Source organism: Podarcis erhardii (genome assembly GCF_964252035.2).
Source record: "Podarcis erhardii genome assembly, chromosome: 5".
Lineage (NCBI taxonomy): Eukaryota > Metazoa > Chordata > Lepidosauria > Squamata > Lacertidae > Podarcis > Podarcis erhardii.
Window position 1 is genome coordinate 81,779,919 of NC_138509.1, and position 25,550 is coordinate 81,805,468.

General features: G+C 43.7%; 1 protein-coding gene and 1 long non-coding RNA gene across 4 annotated transcripts in view; one reads left to right on the forward strand and one right to left on the reverse strand.

Annotated features, from left to right (window-relative positions):
- Positions 1 to 1,842: 1,842 nt before the first annotated feature.
- The window catches only part of PPM1L (protein phosphatase, Mg2+/Mn2+ dependent 1L), a 187,698-nt gene continuing 163,990 nt past the window's right edge, over positions 1,843 to 25,550 (reverse strand). For all 3 annotated transcript variants that reach the window (XM_081862762.1, XM_081862760.1, XM_081862761.1), the window contains exons 4-5: positions 7,370 to 7,531; positions 1,843 to 2,204 (exon numbers count right to left, since the gene is read on the reverse strand). In XM_081862762.1, coding sequence (XP_081718888.1) covers positions 1,858 to 2,204; positions 7,370 to 7,531 — 509 coding nt within the window. In that variant the 3' untranslated portion in view covers positions 1,843 to 1,857. The remainder of the gene's footprint in view (positions 2,205 to 7,369; positions 7,532 to 25,550) is intronic.
- On the forward strand, positions 11,397 to 17,656 carry LOC309342416. The gene is made up of 2 exons (XR_014156792.1): positions 11,397 to 13,319; positions 16,079 to 17,656. It is a non-coding gene; the product is annotated as an uncharacterized lncRNA (long non-coding RNA).

Consider the following 25,550-nt stretch of genomic DNA (forward strand, 5'->3'; position numbering starts at 1 on the left):
GTCTCCTAAGAGGGCGTTCTCCACTATATGTACTCAAGTTTCCCTCTTCATAGAAGAGAATGGGAATCCCTTGCATGCATATGGCTTTGAATTATAGCTTACTGACATGACCCAGCAGCCCACATGTCTGTCTTTCTTTCTTTCTTTCTTTCTTTCTTTCTTTCTTTCTTTCTTTCTTCCTTCCTTCCTTCCTTCCTTCCTTCCGGAGGGCAGCAACGCTACACAGGTGAACCAGGGTAGCACCCACCCACCTTTCTTCAGCTCACGGAAACATACACTTAGCTCTGCACATGCACATCAGAGCCAGCAGAAACAGGCAGGAGATCATTGGCCGCCAAGTGCGTTTAAAGCAGTTCAATGGGTAACCCGGGATCAGAACCCTGCTGAACAACAAAGTGTCTCTTGGTAAGCTAGGGTATAAAATTGTGCAGCCTCTGCAAGTGAAGTTTATGAAGGCAGCACCACTCCACTGGCCCATCTGCCCATTTCCTCGACCATGAAGCTATCAGGTGATGAGCATTATGGGGGATTAAGTAGCCAGGTCACACCTACATTATTAATCAATACTGGGATTGGAAACGTCCATTTTCTACAGCAAAGCATATGATATTCAGAGGCTCCAAAATACAGCTATACATAATCAACACTTTTAATTCCTTAGGCCGGCTTTCGATTATTTACATAATTAAATACCCAGGCCACCAGAATTATTTTACCCTTGTCCATCTTTTTTCTTCTTTTTTTGAATTAAGCTTCCATTCTACTGAAAAGCTGCTGGTGGTGCGTGTGTGTGCACGTATGTGTGTGAACTAGGCAGCAAGTTCACATTTCAGCTTGTTCGCTTCATCAACAACCCTGCCTTGTATCTGAACACACGTTGATAACAGAATGAAAATAGTATTCTGTGCTAAACACTCAGCTGACTTCCGCAGGATCTTCATACCTCCAGCCCTTACAACAATCTGTGATATATATATATATATAATAATTTCTGCAGGCATAGCCTAGTCCTGATATCCACCATGTCTAGAAGGAAGAGTCAATGAATGCTGCTTGTGCAATTTTTCCCAAGGAGCATGGACCTCAAAAGCTACCCGCTGGATGGAATTGAAAACAAGGCAAAGCACCATTCAAGGCATGCACACAGACAGTAGAAACAGACAGCTGGAAAAGCTCAAGAGCTTGTCCTTACTTATGTGGCAGGAAGGATGTTTACCTATGAAATGAGGGAGAAGGATGGCCTGTTGTGTGCCCAGCAGGCTCCCTCCTTCACCTCCTCCTATGAAAAGACAGGTCAACAGTTACAAATTTGTTTGCTACCCACCTTCCTACTTCTGCACTTTAGCAGGGCTTGGGGACAGAGAGCAATAGCATTAAAACAGAGTGCATGCCGGGGTGGAGATAGTTACAATGGTGAAAGTCCTGTGTCGCTTCCATCAATTGCTCACAAGCCATTCTTGTCTTGCCCCGGCCGTGCCACTCCCAAGTTGAGCTCCTGGGCGGATGACTAAGAAATCACAGCTGTTCAAAATAGCCAAAGCAGTTGATTAGCCTTTGAGAATGGGAGAATTTATCCTTAAAAGAGTTGGAGAAAAGAAAGCAAGCATGAGCTTTTTTTTAAAAAAACAACCCCACACAATGGTTTTGAATGCGTTTGCCACATAGCTCTGCTTTTCAAAAAAAGAAAGAAAGAAAAGGAAAAAATGTGATTTCTTTTTCCTCTTTTCTTTTTGGATGTACAGTCTTAATGCTAATATACTTGCTACAGCTGTCTACCATGTTGAAGTGTAAAGGTTTGATGAAGGAGTTCGCTGAGAGAGAGAGAGGCAGAAAGATAGGAGAATTATTATTATTATTTTACTGGTCTTCTGTTTTACTGCTACTCTTGAACTTCACCACCATGACTGTTATGTTGTCAGGGCAGCCTCTGTAAAATGACTGCAGGACTATACTCTTGGCTCCAAAGTGTGGCTCATCCAAGCGTTCTTTGATGAACCGTACGGCCTCCTCGTTGCTGAAAGCATCCCACAGCCCATCAGATGCTAAGATCATGAATTCTGGCTGAAGTTTGTCCAGGTCAAAGGTTAGGATATCTGGGTCAGGGATGACAACGTTCAGATTTTTCAGTGGGTAATCTCCAAGGGAGCGGGACATGGCCAGGATCCCCTGAACACGCCAGGAACCATTAAAACTGATGAAGCCACCTAAAGGGAAGAAAAACAAACAAACACACACACATATTGTATTAAATTGCTTCTGCATGAGGTTGTTCTCAGACACTTCTGTGCCTCTGGGCTGTAAAACTAGTTAGAAAACAGAGAAATTGTTTTGCTTTGCATTTCTTATTGTGATCTTTCTTTCCCAAGCACTCCTCACATTTCAATGCCCCCTTTCTACCTTCCTTCCATTCCCCATAATACACCAGTGTCTCTGCTGCTAAGACGTAAGGAAGGAAAAATTCCTCAGGGAAACCATTTAGGAAACGTGAAGCTAAGAGCGAAGTTTCCTTCTTTGGAGAACCATTCCATTATAACTATACTTCTTGTGCTTCGATTCAATGAAAACTTTGAAGAAAGGAAAACACGCCACCATTGCAAGGTACTATTATAGGATGTGTGTATGTGTGTGTTAGCTTGAATGTGATATTTGAAATCACCCCCAAGCTTGTCGTTTTGTATCTACAAGATGGGATTCTGCTAAAGTGGTAAAGCCAGTCTTTCCGTCAAGTTATTGGCTGTAGACAAGTCTGTTGTGTTATCTCTTTGCATGACTAAAGAGTACAAGTGACTGGTTGCCATAGAAATTAGTAGCTGGAGATGTTTTCAGAAGATGGGCTAAAGAGGGCAGGCCTTCTTCCTGTTCCCTGGCTGGTCTTGTCCATCTATGCTGAATCCAAAGCTATGACTTTATCCACCCCAAGAAAGAAAAGAAAGAAGGAAGGAAGGAAGGAAGGAAGGAAGGAAGGAAGGAAGGACCCTAATTGAGGGACAAGATTTGTTGGGTGTGGGTGGCGCTGTGGGTTAAACCACAGAGTCTAGGACTTGCCGATCAGAAGGTTGGCAGTTCAAATCCCCGGGACGGGGTGAGCTCCCGTTTCTCAGTCCCTGCTCCTGCCAACCTAGCAGTTCGAAAGCACGTCAAAGTGCAAGTAGATAAATAGGTACCGCTCCGGCGGGAAGGTAAACGGCGTTCCTGTGCGCTGTTCTGGTTTGCCAGAAGCGGCTTAGTCATGCTGGCCACATGACCCGGAAGCTGTACACCGGCTCCCTCAGCCAATAAAGCGAGATGAGCACCGCAACCCCAGAGCCGTTCGCAGCTGGACTTAACTGTCAGGGGTCCCTTTAAACAGATCCCAACCATCTTACGTTCAGCCCGTATATATGTTTATATAAAAACTTTATATTACAAAGATGCCAGTCTCTAGTGACTCTCATTCTAAAGAAACCAAACACAAGGTATGTGTTGGCACCCTGAACTATCAAACTGTGCATGTTGGGTGTGCATAACAATGCCTGTAAAGTCGAAATTACAGCTTCCTCCTGATTTGAAGATGCTCTCAGAAATGAAACTCATGAGTTGAAGATCTCTCTCGCTTCCAGCTCAGGATGTCACCACATGGCATTTCTGCCCTTCCTCACTTGATTTCACTGGCGGCTGCTGCTGGCAAGGTAACACACCTGCTGGTGCTGCAAATATTCCTAAATATCAGTAGGAGGGGAAGACGAGGAGGAGGAGGAGAACTTAACATCTGCATCATTGCTGCTACCATTGTCTCATGGGTAACACCCCAAGGCTGGACTCCTATGCACTTTGTTTCTTAGATCCATTGGATTAGTCCATTAAAAAAGAAAGGAAGATGTACTGTGAGAAGAAAAACATATATATATATTGAGTAGCATGGTTAACAGTGTTACGATATGGATGCAATGCAGCTGCAAACTGCTAGCTTGAGAGGTAAACATGATGGGAATGTTGGGACTGTTCCGTGGGAATCAGAGGGGCAGTCTATTCACAGTGCGAAGCACCGGAATTAGCTCAGAGTGTAATATGAGTTCTTCCGTTTATTCCTATCCAGGAAGTGTTTGTTACTATACTGCTAGAGTTTGAAGAGAGCAGTCATGTTTTTGTAACGCTGCAAAGACAGAAATAAAGGCATGTAAATACATTTCTGTCTATCTCTTTCCCCTGCCCGGGGGGGGGGGGCAGGAAAGAGGGGTGTGTTCCTCTCATGTTTGAGAAGAATCGCCAATTGAGACCTTGCCTGCGTTTGCTGGGGAATGCAGCCAGGGAGGTCATCAGGGAATCAAGCCGGGTGCCTACGATTGTTGCCAGTTCCTCTGATAAAAGGCTTGATATCCCAACAAACAGAACCTGCATGAATGGACTGTGAAGATCATCTCCTTGGAGTTATTTCCTCCATTTTGAAATCCATTTTGAAATACCCAAACATTGCTACAAGGCGTTGGGTTGTGTCAGTATCCAAGCCAATGCTATTGAAATGGTTGTCACATGAATTCCTGGAGGCAAGTACATCCTTATGTGTTTTGTATATTATTTTTTTTGCTCGCCAAATAGATATGACAAATTGCTGAACAGCAAGAAAATATCAACCTTTGTTTCTGACATTTGCCATACAGTGATGTGCTCAGGCAGCCTGCCTCCTAGCTCTAACCAAGCCCTCTTTCTCCCTTCGGCACAATTCAAGAAGAGGTTCGCACTCATTTAAAAAGATTTATGAAGGCGGCAGCACATCAGATACACACTTGTAAAGACCAAAATCTCACCCTGGGGTAAAAAGGAAAGGAAATAACACAAATGAAGTTGATCCTCCTCCTCCTCAAGGGTCCTTGGTGGAGCTGTAATGCAATGATCCAGAAAAGTCTTTTGAAAATAATCACCTCACACTTCAGAGTTCTAGGAAGGAAAAAGGGGGAACGTTCTGGGTACAAACAGCAGGCCTCTTACTTAAAGCAAAGGATACGGCAGGGGAGGGGAGCAGAAGCAAGCAGAGGGGGAGGACTCCAGCCATTTGCAAAATTCCATTACATTCTGTGACTGCCATCAAACTGGATCCACAGGATTCCCATGGCTCTGCATGTGTTTAAGCCAAAATTTTATTTGTTTGTTAACTTTGCTGTGTTAAATGTTGATTCTGTAGCTGGCCTCCTTTTGCAATGTCTTGTTTTGAAATCTTCAGATAATATCTTAGTTTCCTGTTGCTTTGAATTGTATACTTTATATTTGACTTCCTTCTCTAATGTTTTATTCTGGATTGTTTTATTTGACGTTTTAACGTAGGTTGTAAACTGCTTTGGGATCCCCACCCCCCTTAAAAATTTAAAGCGGAATAGAAATGAAATTAAAAACTGCAACAATGCATGTAGCTCCCTTTGCCCGCAGCAAAGAGTTGATATCCATTGGTTTCCCCTCCTCCCTGACCCATCTTTGCAGGATTGCTTTTGCTTTTCCAAGCCTCAGCAGCCGCCTCTTATGCATGGAAAGTAGCTTTCTGCTGCCTCTGTGAAGCAAAGGCTGAAATCTCAACAAAAAACATGTGGTGTTTGCCTGCGGCTGGATGAGAAGCACTTCCTTTTAGAAAAAAAATTCAGGTTTCTGCCTTTGAAAGAGCACTTCGAAATCCTCATTACAAAACCAAATATTGTGCACTTCGAGCTTCTGCTTAAGAGGGAGGTTTTTTAAAAAAGGTTTTGGCACTGCTGCATGCTGAGCTCACGTCAAAAGGACCCAAAAGTTAAACATGAATAAAAAGTATATTCATATCAGGAATATGCAGTTTTTGCAAACTGGAGCTCCACACCTCAGCACACCTTTTACAGTTCCATGTGGCCTGCGTACATGGCATCAGTCTACATGGATCACTAAGTACGTCAGTGAACAAAGGCTACCCCCTATTCTAATTACATAAAACTTAAATTGGTACAGGAAGCCCTTTGTTCTTCCGGTCCAGCAGAATCCAGTGGCCAAGCTGTGGAAGATGAGCAGCCAAACCTAACAAATGCATATTTTTGCTAGTGAGCATGTGAAGGAGCTAACACCACAGAGCTGCAGATACTCGGATCATAGAAATACAACTGATAGAGAGGGCTCTGTGTGATGTCATTCCCCTTCCTTTCCTGGAGAAAGAGCATATAGTACTTCCGGTTCCTCCCTCTCCCTTTGACCAGCGCTGGAGGCAAACATGCCTCTGCTTGCCCCAGTCTTAGGCACATGCCTGAAGCTGGTTATACTGTAAATATAAGAATTTTGCCTGCATAGATTTGCTGCTGCCCTTTCTGTGAACCAATGTAAATAAATCTTGTTTTTAAACTTACTTCACAAGTTGTTAAGCTGGGATAGAAGGGGGAAGCCCACTTACTCCATTCGCTGGACTTGAGCAAAACAAGCTTTTACATTCTAATTCCTATACCTGTTACTGCTTGAGCATACAGGAAGGCACTGCTCAAAGCAGGCAAATAAGCAGTAGCTGTTAAGGAAAACCAAGGGCAGGGCCAAGGGGCATTGACAGTGGATTGACAGTGAGGACCCTGTCAAGGTATCGATCTCAGCAGCTGCCTGGTGATGTCTGGCACCATTGCTGCCCGTAAAAATAAATTTTAAAAGGAACAACTCCCTCGCCTACCCCCCCTTCCCAAACAAGGCCAATACAGCATACAGAGAGAAAAATAACATAAAAGTTGCATTTCCAAAGCAGCAGGAGTTCTTTCAGCTGATTATTTAAGTGAAAAATTTAGAATATTCATCTCTTTAATGAAGCCTCCTCTTCTGGATTACAATAATCAGGTTCAAATGTTAATTGCTAATAGGTGCTCTGCTGTTAAAAGACTACTTTGGGCTCTCTCACCAGTGTATGGAATTTACATTTTCTTCTCTTTACCACAGAGAACTATTGCCTGCTCTGAATGAATCGTTATCACAGGACATAACGCAGCATTAGCCAGAAGAGGCACTGGTTTTTATCCATTCTGAACTGGAAGCTTCCAAGTTGTTTTTTTCCTCTCTAATCAAGCTACCAGATTTTTATGTGTGCATCTTTCTATGTTGTGTGAATTTCTATGTGGTGTACCACCCTGTGATCTTTGGATGAAGGGCGGTATACAAATTTAATAAAGAATAAAAGAATAAGCAATCTCTGCTCCTGGCTTCTCCAACCTAGACAATTGCTAGACTACAAGTCCCATTAGCTACAGGCCATACTGGCTGGCTCCAGCCTCTCCACTCCCCGAGGAGAAGCTCCATACAGCCGTATTTCCAAAAATGCAAACAACATCTTCCCGCCGAGTTTATTACAGTATATAAACCCACAGTATATAAGGCCCACAGAAGTAAACACCAAACTTTATAAGCTTACCGGCTCTTTTAATCCTCTTCCTCTCCTTGAGCTGGTAGGGCTTGTGATCGTGCGACAAAGGGATAGCATTGCCATCCTTATCGCACAAGACGCCCCTCGAATCCCCAACGTTGGCCACCGTGAGCTCTTTATCTGACAGCAACGCGATCAAACACGTTGTACCTGAAAGGGGCAGAGGAGCAGGGACGGAGAGAGATGAAGAGAGCATCAAGACAATGGAGCGGAAATCACTACTGCTCACGTCAACACTTTCTCCCCCCCCCAACCCCCCCTGTGTTATCTGCATTCAGCAGCCATCAGAAACAGCAGCTGTGTTTGTATCTGAACGAAACATCTAGTACTCCGATGACAGCCTATTTAATGACACTGATCAAATCTGACAGTCAATTTCTTCCCTGCACAATATTTCTAGTATATCTGATTTTGGGTTGGCATTACAGGGGTCAGTCCTCTGGCACAGCACTTCTCACCTGGCTTATCATTCAGGTGTAATTTTAAATGGCAGGAAATCACATTATACACACACACACACACACACACACCTTTTCACGGTATATAAAGAATGCCCCTTGTTTTGGGGGGACACAAATGCATGGGAGACTTGCAAAAACGCGAACGGCACCCTGTTGCGTGTGGTAAAGGACACGAGGAAACAGCCTCTAAATTACGAAAGGCAGAGGGAAATATATTCCCGGTGATAACCTGACAGGTGTCTTCTCTCACTGGGCAAGGAGAGTAATAAGAGAGAAAATTCCTATTGACATATCAGCCTGCTTGTTGCCGTTCATGACTGACAGTGACTTACATTTACAAGATGTAGGAATCAACTATATCTGGGGCAGCTGCAACCTGCTTGACCCCCCTGTCAAATTGAGTGCCGTCAGGAAAGGCAACTTCTGGGCATGTGACCACGAGAAGCCTCGTTATCCAGAAAAGGTCGATTTTACATCCTCAGAGCATATGCGGCTGCCTCATACCTGCCCGGACCATCTAGCCCAATTCAGTTGTCCAATGCAACGGCAAACCTGCAATCTCCTACATGCAATGCACTTGCTTTTAGCTGAGGGTTTGGGCGCTGATCACTCCTCCTGCAAAGACACCATAAATGTGCCGTTCTGGAGGAGGAGGTTTGAGTTGCAAAATCATCTAGCATGAATCGATTCAGAACAGTTCATCAAGAAAAGCTACCCAATCTCTTTAAAACTCCGTTTTTTTGGGGGGGAGGGGGCTTTATGTATGATGCACTTCCTATAAAGATACAACTTCCTTGTAGAAAACTGAAAGCAAGAAGAGCCCTGTGGATCAGGCCAAGGTAAGGTAGGTAAAAGTCAAGGACCCCTGGACAGTTAAGTCCTGTCAAAGGTGACTATGGGGTGCGGCACTCATCTTGTTTTCAGGCCGAGGGAGCTGGCATTTGTCCACAGACAGCTTTCCAGGTCATGTGGCCAGCATGACTAAACTGCTTCTGGTGCAACGGAACACCGTGACAGAAACCACGGCACACGGAAACGCCGTTTACTTTCCCTACTTGCACTGGTGTGCTTTCGAACTGCTAGGTTGGCAGGAGCTGGGGCAGAGCAATGGGAGCTCATTCCGTCACAGGGATTCAAACCGCCAACCTTCCGATCGGAAAACCCAAGAGGCTGAGTGGTTTAGACCACAGTGCCACCCACGTCCCTAACAGGTCAAAGACCCATCCAGTCCAGCACTCTGGTGGCAGAGCAAGCAGGTCGTGAGTGCAAAAGCACTCTTCCTACTTGTGATTCTCAGCAACTGTTATTCAGAGGCATATGCTTCCTCCAAGAATGGAAGCAGGCCATAGCCACCATATCTAGCAATCTGATTGCCGCCATGTGTGGTGATACACACTTAATGTCTCATTTTCTACACGTAGTTGCTACCAAAAAAAGTCCAACAGCGATTGAGTTTCAGCTGTCCTTAACAGGCAAGCCTATCCATATACTGCCAGAGACATCAAAAAGCATGTCCCCCCCTCACCGCCAAGTAGAATTAAATCTTTCTGAACAAGATGGGATCTAGTTTTGCACATACCTTTTGTGTGCTAAGACCAGTCCCATGGTTTAAGAACGTTTGACTTAATTGCCAAGAAACCCCTGCATATCTGCCACAGAATCCCCACGCACCACGTGGAATTCTGGATTGTGTTTACGGAACATGTTTCTTGCGGCACCTTGGCCAGGCCTGCTGGGCCTCACCATCACGCTTAAGGGACAGCCTAGAAGACATGCAACACTCCAGGGTGTTGATCTGCCACTGATGGAAGCTTTCTGCCCTTTGCTGGTCTTCTCACTGTAAAACTAGCTAAGAACCATCAGGGGAATGACAGAGCTTCCTAGGCCGTTACCTGGATTTTAAAAGGGGTTGAAAGCTAAATGCAGGTTCACGAGTATTTTCAGAAAGATTCCTGATGGCTCAAAGGGGGAACAGCATCCATGGAGGGGTTAAGGAACTTAAGAACATACATGTTAAATAAATGATAATGAAATGCAACAGCCGTTTTTTGTCCTTCATCCCTCACTCGCTTCCATCCATCCATTCCAGTATTGCATCTGAACAAACTAGATGGGTCTGCACAGTTAGAAATCTTGAAGGACTGGATTCTGTCTTATGCTAACTCTGGGTTTCCTTCATGAAGTTGCAAGGAAAAGCAGCTATTAAATATTTCCGGGGTACACACCTGACATTTAACTTGACTTACTTGAAGACTGCTGAAATTAATTTATTTTCGCATCATCACAATTCATGTTCTGGTTTATCATTTACCGGTAAATAAAATTAATTTCATGCTTGCTTTCTTTTTCCTTTTATGTGGGCCAGAGGAGTGCGAGGTGAATTTTCACCTCAGTTAGTTAATCTACATCTGATTATTCATAAGACTGAAACATCTGTCTCTGCATATAATGGAGACTTGGAAGATGGTGTGTGGTTGTGTGGGAATTATCAGCTGTGCAGGAGAAGGAGGAAGTTATGAAAACCCATTGTTAATGTATGCATGAGAAGGAAAAAAGCGTAAAGCAGTAACATAGGCACACATTTTGGAATCCTGATCCTGAAAAACTGTGATGCTGTTGCAGCCCAGAACACAGAAGCGATGTCGTTACAAGTTGATTTCTGTAATGCTGCAACTGTGCTAGTTTTACCCCTTCTAAACATTCACCTGTTATTGGCTCAAATCAAAGGACTGGGCTGTGAAGGCTGTGTTGTACCTTCAAACGACTGGTTTACACCAGGTGGATTCAGCAGCTTTATATGGAAGTTATGCATCACAGTTTCCAGTAATGCAGGAAAGCGGGAAGGGAGCCAGGTGTAATGATCCCACCTCCAGTGTCGCTTTTCAGACAGGCTACACCCCCGAACATTTGCATGTTGTGTGGAAAAGGCCTGAAGGAGAAGTCAATGCATGTGCAGCTGAATACACACACCGTCCTCCATGCAACCCTGTGTAATCTGGGTTCCCAATAGCATGGAAAAGCCTGCACATGTTCAGCTGAATGCAAATGGGTTTCCCCTTCAGACTTCCGTTCAATGTACAAAGATCTGAGGATTGAGCCAGCAGGGATTGGGATGTTGGAGTGTGCATGGAGTGTGCATGTCTCATTTGTGTAAAGATCTTGGGCATGGCCTCTCCTTTCTACTTTCTCTGGGGGTGGCTAAAGGAGGAAAGGGGGAAAAATCACACAAACAATGTGCAGAGCACCGACGTTGCATCTTACACTGCACATGTCATGGAACAGATTGTGTATGTCCACTTCTCCATCCTAGAATTGCTGGCTGATTAGACTTCTCACATGTGAGTCAGCCCAAAGATGTAGATGTAACTCTTTAGTACATTACAGAAAAAGCCATTACGGCATAAGGCGAATGCTGAACAGCTTCACAGTGGTACCTTGGTTCTCAAATGCCTTGATACTCAAACAACTTGGAACCCAAACACTGCAAACCCGGAAGTAAGTGTTCCGGTTTGCAAACTTTTTTCGGAAACCCAACATGCTCCATTTTTAGTGTTACGTTGACGATTTAAGTGACACACTACTGATTTGAGTGTTATGCTGACTATCTGAGTGTTACGCTGAGGTTTGTCTGTTTTTGCTATTTGTTTTGCGTTTTTGTTTTTGCAGCTCTTTTTGTTTTGTTTTTGTGACTGCGTGGAACCCAGTTCAGCTACTGATTAACTGATTGTGTGACTGCAGTACATTGTTTATTGCTTTCATTTTATGGATCAATGGTCTCGTTAGATAGTAAAACTCATGTTAGATTTCTGTTTTAGGGGTTGCCTTTAAAAGTCTGGAATGGATTAATCCATTTTGCATTACTTTCTATGGGAAAGCGCGCCTTGGTTTTGGAACGCTTTGGTTTTGGAACACACTTCCAGAACGGATTAAGTTTGAGAACCAAGGTACCGCTGTACTCTACCACTGTTCTGATTCTGTTCATTGGCCTTGGCAGAAAATCTAGACACCGCTAGACTTTTTAGGACAAAAAGTTATACTGTACATCTGAAAACAGTAACACTTAAGAACACCATCTCAGATACTTAAAAGGACTCATCTGCAGCACCTGACTTTGACTTGGCATTTTCAACTTCTGCACTAATTCCCATGTGACTGGAGAAGGAATAGATGCAAGCAATTGCGGACAGACGGACAGGTAACTGCATTATATACCAGGCCTTTGTCTGTCCTGCAGCTTTGGGAATAGGGAGATTTTGATCACCTGAGCTGTATGGAAAGAGGCAGGATTAAACAATGCTTTCTTGCAGAAAATTCAAGTACTTCACCCCACTGCCTTTAAGTTTGTTTTTAAAAATAAAGATAAAAATTGGGAGATCCAGTTACAGATTGCTTGCATCTCATCTGTTTTGGCCCTGAGAGATGTTAGCTAGTTAGATAGTAAAACTCCATCTACTGGGTTTATGACAAATGTGATATCTAATCCTCTTTACTCTCACAATGCTGCAGCAACACTGCAATCCTATCCCTGTTTATTTAGGAGTAAATCCCACTGAGTTAAATGGGGCACAGTCTAGGGTAACTGTGCACCAGACTGCCGTTTAACCCTCTTATATGAACTATTTCTCAGCCTCTCTCTCCTTTCTGAAGCGATACATTTGCATGAGCAGCTGCAAGACAATGTCACCCGACAACAGGAAACCATTGTAGGCGATGATGTCTTCAAAATGTATCATGAGAAACATTAAAGTGGTTTTCGTTTCATGCTTTATTTTGGGGCAGAAGGAGTTCCTTATTGTTTCTAACATGGGTGTGCAAAAGAAGAACACCCCCGCCCCCACGTAGGAGCAGGATGATAATTTCCAGTGTGATTTATGAAACCTCACTTTTCATCTTTTGCTGCAAGAGTCGACTGACAGCGGGGTTAGCATTAAGTCCCTGACCCCATGTGGGCAGCCTGCCATCACGGGAGAAGAAATCCTTTTGAACTTTGTTTTCCTTTCCAGCTATTGTTATTTCATTCGTGTAACCTTGCATTGTGTGTGTGTGTGTGTGTGTGTGTGTGTGTGTGTGTGTGTTGTTGCCGGGGTGAAGGTGCACTTCTCAGGCGCCTCCAAATTTAACGTAATTGCACAGTGGAAAATTCCTAACATAAAAGGCCCAAAATTGAGATCACATGTTGTGTCTTGGTCCCCAGACAGCCCACTGAACACCAACCTGCTGTGCACTTTGAAAAGAAGTCACCAGAAAACATGAAGGCCCCTGTACGCTAACTGGAAGAGAAAAGCTGTGCTTTCCCCCGCATAACCAACAAGCTGGAAACAGAAAATTAAAATGAAACAAGGCATGGTTTAGATCTCTTGGAGCTGCACAGATTTACAAAGCACACAATCTCCCTATCCCAACATTAGGGACGTTGGAGAATTCTGCTGGAAATGGGAAAGGAAACTGCCACCATGTGCATGTTCTTCTGAGGTCAGGTACAGACATTACGCAAGTGTGTAAAAGCAGTATTTGTGGTTTGTGGGGATTCTTTTTAGTCCTCAAACGTTATGTAAATAAGTTAAGTAGTTTTCTGCATTGTTGCAGGCATTTCCCTTCCACTGAAATGGAGTACGTCGTTGATTGTTTAATTGATTATAGTGGTACCTCGGGTTACATACGCTTCAGGTTACATACACTTCAGGTTACAGACTCCGCTAACCCAGAAATAGTGCTTCAGGTTAAGAACTTTGCTTCAGGATGAGAACAGAAATTGTGCTACGGCGGCACGGCGGCAGCAGGAGGCCCCATTAGCTAAAGTGGTGCTTCAGGTTAAGAACAGTTTCAGGTTAAGAACGGGCCTCCGGAATGAATTAAGTACTTAACCCGAGGTACCACTGTACATTAGTTAAAGCCACAAAGGAAAGAATGTAGTAACATAAGAAAAGCCTGCTGGATCAGGCCCATTGCCCAACCTGATGCCTGTGGGAAACTGGCAAGCGGGATCTGTGCACAAGAGCAGTTCCCAGCAAATGTATTCAGAAGCATTAATGCCTCTGACTCTGGAGGCAAAGCGTAGCCATTGTAACTAGCAGCCATTGGTAACCTCATCCTCCACAAGAGACAAATAATGTTGGTTTCAGTGGAAGCCAAACCGTAACAGAAGAGAAACAGTGCTGAATCCAACGATCCCAGTTATAGGATGCAAATCGCTGCCTCTTTACATCCCTAGCCATCATCTGATGCTCATCCCCCCCCCAAGAGTTGTCATTCACATCCTATCACTTTTTGACCATGATTAGATAGACGGTTACAGACTGCCAAGTTCATTTTTGGCAAGACGGCAGATAGCATGTACATCTAGAGCTAGGAGGTGTCATGTAATTCCTGCGATTAAGCCAAGCCCTCCAGTTTGCAGAGATTACGCTGCTGTTTTTCCCGCCTCCCTCCTCTCACTAGACACTAAATTCACCTTACAAAGGAAAATACTGACACCCTAAAAGCTGTTTTTGGTTGTTATGGCAACTAATGCTCCATAAATTACTATGATCAAGAAAATGCCACTGGCCTTGAATTAAGAGGAGGGTTCTTCCACTGTGGGTTCTATTTTCTATATCACTGCTCTGAACTCTCTTTTAAATTAAGAAGAGGAGGAAGAGGAGGAAAGGTGCTGCAGTGTTGTTCAGTAGAAGCGAAGAGAAAAAACAGGGACAAAGAGTTGCCATCAAATGATAGTGTGTATTCAGCCCAGCATTTGTTTGGGTTTGTTGTTGTTTTGCATCCTGTGTGAGCTGTCCCTGATTCTGAAACCAAATGAGTATGCAAAGCTAGAAGGCATACACAGCCAAAGAGTGTGAGCTTGGAAATGCCACTTTCAAATTTCATCTTAGCTATATATTCTGGTCCTTTTCAGATGCCAGACTAAACTGTGATTTAGTGCTACAGTGGTACCTCAGGTTACATATGCTTCAGGTTACATACGCTTCAGGTTACAGACTCCGCTAACCCAGAAATAGTACCTCAGGTTAAGAACTTTGCTTCAGGATGAGAACAGAAATTGTGATCCGGCGGCGCGGCAGCAGCGGGAGGCCCCATTAGCTAAAGTGGTGCTTCAGGTTAAGAACAGTTTCAGGTTAAGAAGAACGGACTTCGAGAATGAATTAAGTACTTAACCCGAGGTACCACTGTATGTCTATGAGCACCTCAGGCCTGTATTCTCCCCACTTCCTTTTCCTCAGATACCAGGAAGACTACAGAAGTTTCTGCAACGAAGAACTTGAGGACTTCTAGTTAGTTTAAACTAGTGCTGGTTCAAATAAAGCAGGAACAAACCATGGTTTATGTTCCTGACCTGCTCATTATTCAGAGTTTAATCTAACCAGAGTTCCAGTCAACTTACAGGTTGATGCCAGAAGGCATGATGGCATCATCTAAAATCAGACTCCTGCCCCTTATGCCAACAGAAATGCTCAGACCAACACCAACAGGTAAAGGGAAAAGCAACAAGGAGAAGGGGCCCTTGAAGTAGCTTATTAGCAGTCAGAATATGGACAGCAGGTGGAACAACCTCCCAGGTCATCTGAGCTCAGTCAGTCTTGCTATGGTGTAATGCACTGATTTGTAATCATTTCTAAAAATTGCATGCATGCATACATACTCTTGTTTGTTGTTGTCTTTTTAGGTATTGTACTTCTCTCTTTCTGGCAATGCAGAAATAGCCATTCTATCTGTGAGTTCTGGGGTATTTAATTTATATAAAAATCTGCTCTGATAATCAGGCTCTGAACAGTCATGCGTCATGTGTGTCCAGATCCAAATGTGTTTAAAAGAACAAGCCCTTAGTTCTCCTGGCCTTATTCATTCTGAGATCTGTTTGCTAAATATTATTTTAGATACTACTTTTCTGCTCATATGCCCTTTACTGCCCCTCTTATTCCCGCAGGCTGGGAGAGATAATATGGTAATTACTTTCATTCCATTGGTTGCTAAATGTGAGAATTAATTATATCTGTTAACGATAGCGATACCTCTAGCTATGCTGCCACTTCATATCCTTATACCACGGTGTAGCCAAACACCCAAGGTGATATTTCATAATTCATTCCCCCACCTTCTCATTTGACTACCCCAAAACCCTGCAAATTAGAAGCTAATAAAGAAAAATTAAATCTGTATGGCGCTGCAGGAAGGGAGAATTGCTTGACTTTGTAATTCTGCTCCTTTGAAGATATCATGATGGACATTTTAATATTTGCAGTGGAAACTGTGTGAGGATGCTAATTGGGCTTGATGTTTCCGGCTCATAGATGATCAAAAAGGCCAGACTGGAAGCACTGGCACAGCCTGTAGGGTCTTCCCTGGTGAGCTTGCCACAGGTCACAGTGGATCTCCAGAAGGCAAAGGAATTTGGGCTGAGGCCCATCCAAACAGAAGACAAGAGAGGATTCATTTTGCAATGCTAATCTGAAGATTAGAAAGAGGCCACTGAAGATCAAGAGGACAGGGACCCACAGTACAGGTTGTCAGAGCAAAAACATGAAGGTTAGCATTCTAATTGGTGGCCTAACCAAGACACATCCTGGGAAGCAATTGTGAATGAGGACCTGACAGAGGCAAAGATTCACAAGACCATCAAAGCTAGATGGATGCTTCTGAGCAGCTCACAACCAAGCAATAGCCCTTCGCTGTTGTTTATCCCTCAGTAACTAGAATTCAGAGGAATACAGTGGTACCTCAGGTTACATACGGTTCAGGTTACATACACTTCAGGTTACAGACTCCGCTAACCCATAAATAGTGCTTCAGGTTAAGAACTTTGCTTCAGGATAAGAACAGAAATCGTGCTCCGGCGGCACGGCGGCATCAGGAGGCCCCATTAGCTAATGTGGTGCTTCAGGTTAAGAACAGTTTCAGGTTAAGAACGGACCTCCGGAATGAATTAAGTACTTAACCTGAGGTACCACTGTACAGCTTCTGGACCTAGAGATTCCCTTTAGAAATAGCTATCAACAGACCTACCTCCGTGAATGGGCCTGGACAATCAGGCAGAGACAGACATTTTAAAAATTGAGGCCCTTGGGTTGTGGGCAGAGAAGTAATTGAACAGAGACCGCAGGGAATTTGTTTGAGGGCAATCCCTGAAACAGAAGTTGGGGGAGAGGCAAAATCTCTAAAGGAATGGTTTAAGAGACTAAACATGGGAATTGCTGTCACTGCTGAGGGTACTGAAAGAGCACACAGAGTAGCAGGCCCAAGTTCTTGCAATGAAGAAGTGGCCAGAGATATCATTGTGTGCTTTGAACTGTACTGCAAAGAAAGAGCAGGTGTAAAAAGCATTGCAAAACAATGACGAACAAAAAGAGATATTTCAAGACATATACATCCTCAGATGTTAAAGTGATTCTGAGCTTTCAAGCCCTTTACAGCAGCACTCAGAATCTTCTCTGTTAAATTGGTAGTGCAGCACAAGGGGAAATTGCTAAACCCGGGGGATGAAAGGCCAAGCTATTTCTGAAAGATCTCAAAATATCTCCTGTTGAACCTGGCCGAGGAGTGAAGCCAAGATGACCCAAAGTGGTTTGGGATGTCGCCCTATCAGGGCATTTAACACACCATAGGGTAGTCAAGGGAATGTTCAAGCACAATCATTTTGATGTAATATGTTTTCCATTTCTTTGTTTTGTCAACGTGCAACATTATGGCATGGATAGCTCTATACAATAGACTTTTGCATTATTGTAACATTCCTAACTTACCTGGCACTAGACCAAAACTGCAATGATTGTCTATTATTTGTTTTGTATTCTGGGAAATTAATAAAACATTTTTTAAAGAAGGGTGGATATAGTGTTCTGATACTTTCAAATTCTATGGTTTGAGGATTTCTAGCATTTTAAAAAAATATAAAATACCTGCCATAATGCAATTAATGCATTTTTTTCTTAACAATATAGCATGAATAGTATCCTTCAAACAATGAGGGTCAATAGTATTTTGCCCCAATTATTAATAAAGTGCTGTTTACTAACTCAACAATTCTGGAATCAAAATGATCTCCTTAAATCCGTTTGAAATATTGTAAAATCTGAACTTGTACATGGCACAAGATCTCTATTAATTTATGAAACTCTTCTTACACAGGCCATGGGCTTGTGTAATATTGGATAACTCCATGCCTGGCTTTCTCATTTTAAAACTGGCAACAGATTTGAAGATGGAAATGGTTTCAGTGCCAGATTAATCAGCATGGAGAAAAACAGATGCCTACTTGAACAATGAAGAGTGTACCGAGGCAAAGAGATTATTACAACTCATGCAGACTAAACCAGAGATTATTAGAAACTGTGGTGGGAGGTGGGGGAGGAGAGAGACCTGCTGGCAGACAGTGAGGAAGTTGTTTGTGCAATCACGAAACAATGGAGGCAAAGCAATCTAGGTAGCAAATCTGCTAAAGATGGATTAGGAAGAGGGATACAGGAACAAAATGCACACCTGTGCCAGCTCAAATGATGTATTGCTGTGGGGGGAAATGGAGTATGCTTTGGCAAAGACTAGGCTTGCCACCTCCATCAGAAAGAGAGAGGGGGGAAACTCCACAAATACACAGCTGCATACACTTAAATATACGCACATCTGATGGCTGCTTATCGACCAATATATAGAGGGGAAGTGGCAGAGCTATGGGCTGAATGCACACCAGATGTGGAATTGCACTGCAAACAGGTACAACTTTAGTATTATACTAAATATTTCAGTGAGGAATACTCTTATCCAGTTTTTCAATTTGTTGTGTTCTGCTGGCAGGCTATTCCATTGCCCACTCCTGTTTCCATCCCTCCTCCTTGAAGCAGGGACATGAGAGAGCAGCAATTTCCATTCTGGCCTGTATTGATCACAAGCAGCCTGTTTCTGTTCTGCTGCAGTTCAGCTTCTGCCAAATACTATGTCATTTATCTCGCTTTCTGCTATTTAACTGAAGTTATGTAACTTACATTCATTTCAGTGTAAACACTGAAAGTATGTTCTTTTTTAAAAACAACAACAAATCCTACCACTAATTATTATTCGTAAATGATACAAATAAATACTGATTGCATTCTCTTTCAATCCTGGCCACAGACGAACACACAAACTGCAGCAATTCCTACTTCCTTTTCCATTTTCGTTAGAATTTTCTGACATCCATACCTTGGAGCCAGGATTACTTCCCTTAAAACTTGCACATTCTGGAATAGGGCAGTACATTCTGAAAAACTATCATGGCTGCAGGTAGCAGCCACATGCTAATCGGCATAACTAAAAATCTAGGTTTGATTCTTCCACTTTCTCCACCCAGTGACAGAACATTTAGAAAGGAAAAATGTGGCTTGAGTCACCCTGTTGTAGATGCTGCTCCTGACATGTTATGGACCCATGCAACATCTTTGCACTTTTCTGCACTTTTCTGCATTTTAGCTCAGTACGTGTGGTGTAGTAGAGAGACCCAGTTGGGTGTAATGGTTAGAGAGTGTTTATCCCCGCACTTGACTCCAAAGCTCACTGGGTGACCTTGGGCCAATCATTGCCTCTCAGGCTAACCTACTTTACAGCAGCTGCACCAACTCCTAGGGGATAAGGAAGCCCCCCCCCATATTTTCTGAGGGGTCCTAGTCCCCTCAATATTCAGGGGGCCTTCAGCTTTGCCTCCCCTGCATGTGATGTCAGGGCGTTGAGCAGCACCACACACAGGCCCCCTCAATCCCCTTGAGAAGATGGGGCCTCTCGCCTCACAGGGTTGTTATGAAGTTTAGATGATGAGAACCATGTACATCTCCTTGAGTTCCTTGGAGAGAACGGTGTAATAGAAATTATATATTTCCTCTTATTTCCTCTCAGTTCCAGGCTATTCCGACAAACAATCATTTGCCTTTACAGTTGAATTTTGAAGGCGGTGATTTATTTTGAAGGGTGCTGAATACAGCACAAGATGTCCCGTGAATCGACTGGATGACATTGCGGAAGAACATTGCCTCAGGAGAGTGAGGAAAATTCTCAGGGATGATTCACACCCTGGCCGGGACTTTCTTGATCTCCTGCCCTCGGGCAGAAGATATAGAAGCATGATTAGCTGCACCAACAAGGTAAAGAACAGCTTCTATCCGTGGGTTGTTAGGCTGCTGAATGAAAAGATAACAACAGGGCAAGTGACTTTTGGGTTTGGTGGGTGTGCGTCAGTAAACGAGGGGAATTAAGACTAAGAGAGCTGAGTGGGAGGTGCTCGTGTAATCTCACTGTATACAAGTTGTACAAGTGACAATAAAGTATTTCATTTATTTCATTTATTTAAGCCATACCTCGCTCACAGGTGACAGCAGACACGAAATTAAAAGACGCCTGCTCCTTGGGAGAAAGGCGATGGCAAACCTAGACAGCATCTTAAAAAGCAGAGACATCACCTTGCCAACAAAGGTCCGTATAGTTAAAGCCATGGTTTTCCCAGTAGTGATGTATGGAAGTGAAAGCTGGACCATAAAGAAGGCTGATCGCCGAAGAATTGATGCTTTTGAATTATGGTGCTGGAGGAGACTCTTGAGAGTCCCATGGACTGCAAGAAGATCAAACCTCTCCATTCTTAAGGAAATCTGTCCTGAGTGCTCACCGGAAGGACAGATCCTGAAGCTGAGGCTCCAATACTTTGGCCACCTCATGAGAAGAGAAGACTCCCTGGAAAAGACCCTGATGTTGGGAAAGATGGAGGGCACAAGGAGAAGGGGACGACAGAGGACGAGATGGTTGGACGGTGTTCTCGAAGCTACCAGCATGAGTTTGACCAAACTGCGGGAGGTAGTGGAAGACAGAAGTGCCTGGTGTGCTCTGGTCCATGGGGTCACGAAGAGTTGGACACGACTAAACGACTAAACAACAACACCTTGCTCACAACTCAGAATGGGAAACTACAGTTAGAAACCAGTTTCCATGTCGGGCTTGGGGTTTGCTCCACGTGGTTGTAATGCAAGCACAGTTTGCTGGAATTAGGAAGTGAGGGAGGGATGACAGTGTACAACAGGAAGCAGAAGTATGTGAGCCTGAGGGCCAAAGTAAAACTCATGTGGCTATTAGGTTCATGTGGCTATTAGGTTCAGAGTACTGGAGCTGGGCCAGGAAGTCCAGGTACAAGTCCCTGATGTGCACAGGTAGGGCAGCCATGGGCAAGTCATGGGACATAGATAATAGAAATGTGCCTTATTATACCAAGTGAGACCACTGGTCCATCTAGCTTGGTACTGTCTATGCTGACTGGAAGCAGGTCTTCTAGATTTCAGAACTTTTCCATGCACAGCAAATGAACTACTACTACTGAGCCAAGACCCTCTCTCAAATCTCTCTCAATCAAATCCCCTTCAAGAGTTGTTGTGATGCTTAGATGTAGAAACATACACTGCAGTCGTATGTACTCTTTGAAGTAAGCGTGGGGCACAAATGTAATACTTAAAAAGCAGGCAAAGGTAAGGGCATCTATAATAATACCAACATACATAAATATGTTACAATGACTAGCCAAAATCCCTTCAGCCAAAATAAAAATGTGTAGCTCGTAATTATGGGAAGGAATATTGCCACTACTAAGACTAATAAATACTAATAAATCTGCCTCCATCTCCCCCCTGTTCTCTTGGGTTGTTGTGAATAATTGCATGATCTTTAGATTACTGAAGCTTGCAAATATTGGGTCTTGCTTAATTATGGTGTGAATTCAAGCTTGAACACCAGTATGTGTATATGTGCGTGTGTACATAATAGCCAAGTCTGCTTTAATAAATAACCACCACATCTCACGTTTCCAACTTTAAGTTGCATTTACTCCCTCATGCTATAGTGGGTTTCCATTCTGAAAGGGCCAAGAACTGCAAATGGGGTAAAAATGCAAACCCATGGGTTTATCAGCATGTGATTCCCACTTCTGGAAAAATGGTTTTTGGTTTTTAGTGGGGCTTTTATTTCCTTCCAAACAGTGGGCCAGATCTATAGATGAGCTATTACAGAGAATGGGCTATAGCTCAGGGGCAGAGCTGGATTCAGTCCCCACATTTCCAATTCTTTCTCTACAAAGTAAGTCTTTGCTGCTTACTGGGACCATGACGGAATGGGAAGGTCAGTGTGGTGCTAATCTAGGGGTCCTGCTGTTGTGTTTGCACTTCATCAACCTTCCTGTGGTCTGGCCTCCCCCCTTCCCCCCCATTTCCTGGTAACCATCAGTGACCCAACTGTCAGGAGGTAGGTGTGCATTGCCACCCCATCACAATGGGCTTCTTTGACAAGATCCATGGATCTTGTCATATACATGCTGCACACAAGGAGCTGTAGATCAGGATGCTTATCCCAACATCAGCACTGGAACAGCACCTTTCTGACACTCCCTTAAAATAATGAGCAGGGAAATTGAAGAAGGCCGTAATGGGAATGAGGCCATCCCGACAAATCTCTTGTGAGTCGGGGTGGAAGGGGAGGCTCTGCTAAGGGGACATTCCACCTACACAGATATTCGCTTATGGGGAACACAGTTTCTACCTGTCTCAGGATACTATCCCTTCCCTGGAATTTTGCAGCTCCTGCTCCATATGCCTACGCTGCCCAGAGAGACCTTCATGCCCTTCACTGTTTGGAAAACCATTGCAGTAAAGAATATTGGAATCGACTTACTCCTATTTACTGCAATGTATCACACAGCGTTTTCTATAGCGTCAAATGCAATGAATGTTGGAAATGATGGCAGGGGCTGCGTCCAGTTGCCGGCCTGAAGGGGTAAGTTGTGCCCTGGTGCTAGGATCCTGAAGTTGAAGCTTTTCAAATGCTACAAGAGCAAAGCCGTTTCTGAGATCAGCCATGAAATAAACTAACACATTTCCTTAGGGCATAACTGTTGTTAGGTAATGGGTGTCCAGCAGTCAAAAAGCTAGGCAATTGCCTTTCTTTGTCTAAACATGCATATCTTTGTGTAGAATATTGGGACATATCCCCCCCCCCTTTACACATCAGATAGTTTCCCCTTTTGCTTTCTAGTGTTCTGGGAATCTTCAGATTATAAAATATATACGTGGGAATCTGTGGCTGTCCAGATTCTCCTGAACTACATATCCCTGGGCATCGGCCATGCTGCCTGAGGCTCATGGGAGCTGTAGTCCCCAACAGCACCTAGAGAGCCTTAAGGTCCCCACCTTGATTAATACGCTGACAGAAAATACTTCAGTAGCTGTGCATTTGGTAAAACAGATATGGATAGGAGCTCCTTCTTATCCCTGCCTAACCCAAGACAAGTAGAAAAGAATAGCTGGCGACTAACAAATCTTTTGGGTGACATTACATTTTATGTATCAAAGCACGGAAAGTTAATCACTGAAAAATGGAACCGCTATCGGGCAGCCTCTCCATCTTCTGGACTGCCTCATGAATATAATGCTGGCCTCTGCACAATAATGGTTGGCGACACAGCACCAACGTCTTCACACAAGACAAAAGGAGGGTGATTAATTACTCTTCCTTTTGCTTTCTTTATTTTTTATTTTTTTAATAAAAAATAATACAAGAGAGAAACTGTAATCTCAAAGCTGCTGCTTTGTGCACTGCTCCTGAAACACAGAAAATCTCCCATTAAATACCACATAGACGAGAGCTTTCTAAACTTCGCATGTTGTTGACACACTTTTTAGACATGCATCATTTCGTGACATACTAATTCAGTTTTACTTGCAAACCAGCATCCAGGCATTTATTCTAACTGTGGGTGTTTCCCGTTGAGCTTTCGTCTTGATTCGTTTGCAAGGAGATCCCACAATATTTAATGAAGGTTCCTTCTGATTTGTTTGAAGCAGGGTTAGGTGGTGATGTGTCAAAGCATCTGTGACTCCACAGATTCCGGTGCATTTTCCTGCCACTTTCCTTACTGCAAAAACTTTTGGGGAAGAAGGACTGTTGCACAAGACCTCCCGCTCTGCTAGAATTGCACAGCTTGAATTTGTCAGTATGTGGCTGAATCTCAACCAGACCCCTCCTGCCTGCCATCTTACTTACAATGAGTCCAACAGGTTGCTCTGGCTGCGCGTTTCCTCCTCACTATTCTTAGTTTTGCCCCTGTAGAACTCAGCAGGGAGGAGGATGGGGAGAACAGTACAGTTAGCTGGCTCTGCCTGCCATTGGCACTGACTCCAACTGCTGTTGGGCTCCTTGCCTTCCCAATGGGCACTAGGAACCACTGCTCTCAATCTGTCCCTCACAGATTGCTCTTGCTCACCTACCTAGCATATGGTCACTGACTCATAAGGAATAGGGAAGATCATGATTCAGTTATTAGGCAATGTCTTCACATCCCCCCACCCCCCAGTCGTTCTCCCCTATTATTTGAAGAAGCAGAAATGTTGGCCTTGGCCTTGTTTCATTAACCACCTCTAAGAAAAAAGCAGTAGCAAGAGCAGCTTAGGCGTTGGGTGTTGATGGTAAACATATATTGAGGGTGGTCATTTTTTATTCAGTCTGTCCCCCTTAGGTACTTCCTGTCTGCAACAATCTGCACATTGTTTAAATTATTCCAATTAATTTTTTTGCTCCATAATGTTCAAATTATTCCAATTAATTTTGTTTTCAGAATCACCGACTACAAGGATGGCTGCAGGCAATATGGCAAAGCACTGATTGCTTTCCGTACCGTGAATACGCCTCATTTCCGCTTAGAAGTTCATGCTCATAATGATCTGCAGTTGATTGTTACAATAAACTCAGTCTCGAAGAATGGAAAAGTACTTCCAACTAATTTTATAACTAAGGCGATATTCTGACTTCTGATAAATCAAAAAGCAAACCTTCCATCAGCTGGTAAGCAAGGAGGTTCTTTCCCCGAGGACGTACAATTCTCAACCTAAATTAATTTAGCCAAATCGGGGAAAACTTCTTCACTGTTCCAGCTTCTACTTTTACTCTCATTTGTTTAATCCCCCCTCCCATTTCTATACAAGCAGATATAAAACAGCAAACTCAGATCTAAAGCCAACAATTTAACTAGGTAAAAATAGCCTAAGAGCAACAATACAAGAATATACTAATAGCAAACTTGGGTGCTAAGCTGCCTCCAGAAGCCAGCTTTATTATCTTTATCTATCTATCTATCTATCTATCTATCTATCTATCTATCTATCTATCTATCATCTATCTATCTATCTATCTATCTATCCATCCATACCCCACCCCATCTGGCTGGGTTTCCCCAGCACTCTGGGTGGCTTCCAACAGAATATTAAAAATATCAAACATTAAAAACTTCCCTAAACAGCATTGCCTTCAGATGTGTTCTAAAAGTCAGATAGTTGTTTATTTCTTTGATATCTGATGGGAGGATGTTCCATAGGGCGGGCGCCACTACCGAGAAGGCCCTCTACCTGGTTCCCTGTAACCTCACTTTTCGTAGTGAGGGAAATGCCAGAAGGCCCTCAGAGCTGGACTTCAGTGTCTGGGCTGAATGACGGAGGTGGAGACACTCCTTCAGGTCTACTGGGCCAAAGCCATTGAGGGCTTTAAAGGACAGCACCAACACTTTGAATTGTGCTTGGAAATTGTGCTCTGGGCAGCAGAGAAGTTGGGACCATGTGATACACCAGTGGAGCTAATCTGGCATTCCCACTGGTGCATCTGGGCAGCCTTGACCTTGACAGCACCATGGTCATCTCAGTCAGGTAAAGTGTAGCATTGTTGGTGCTGGGAGG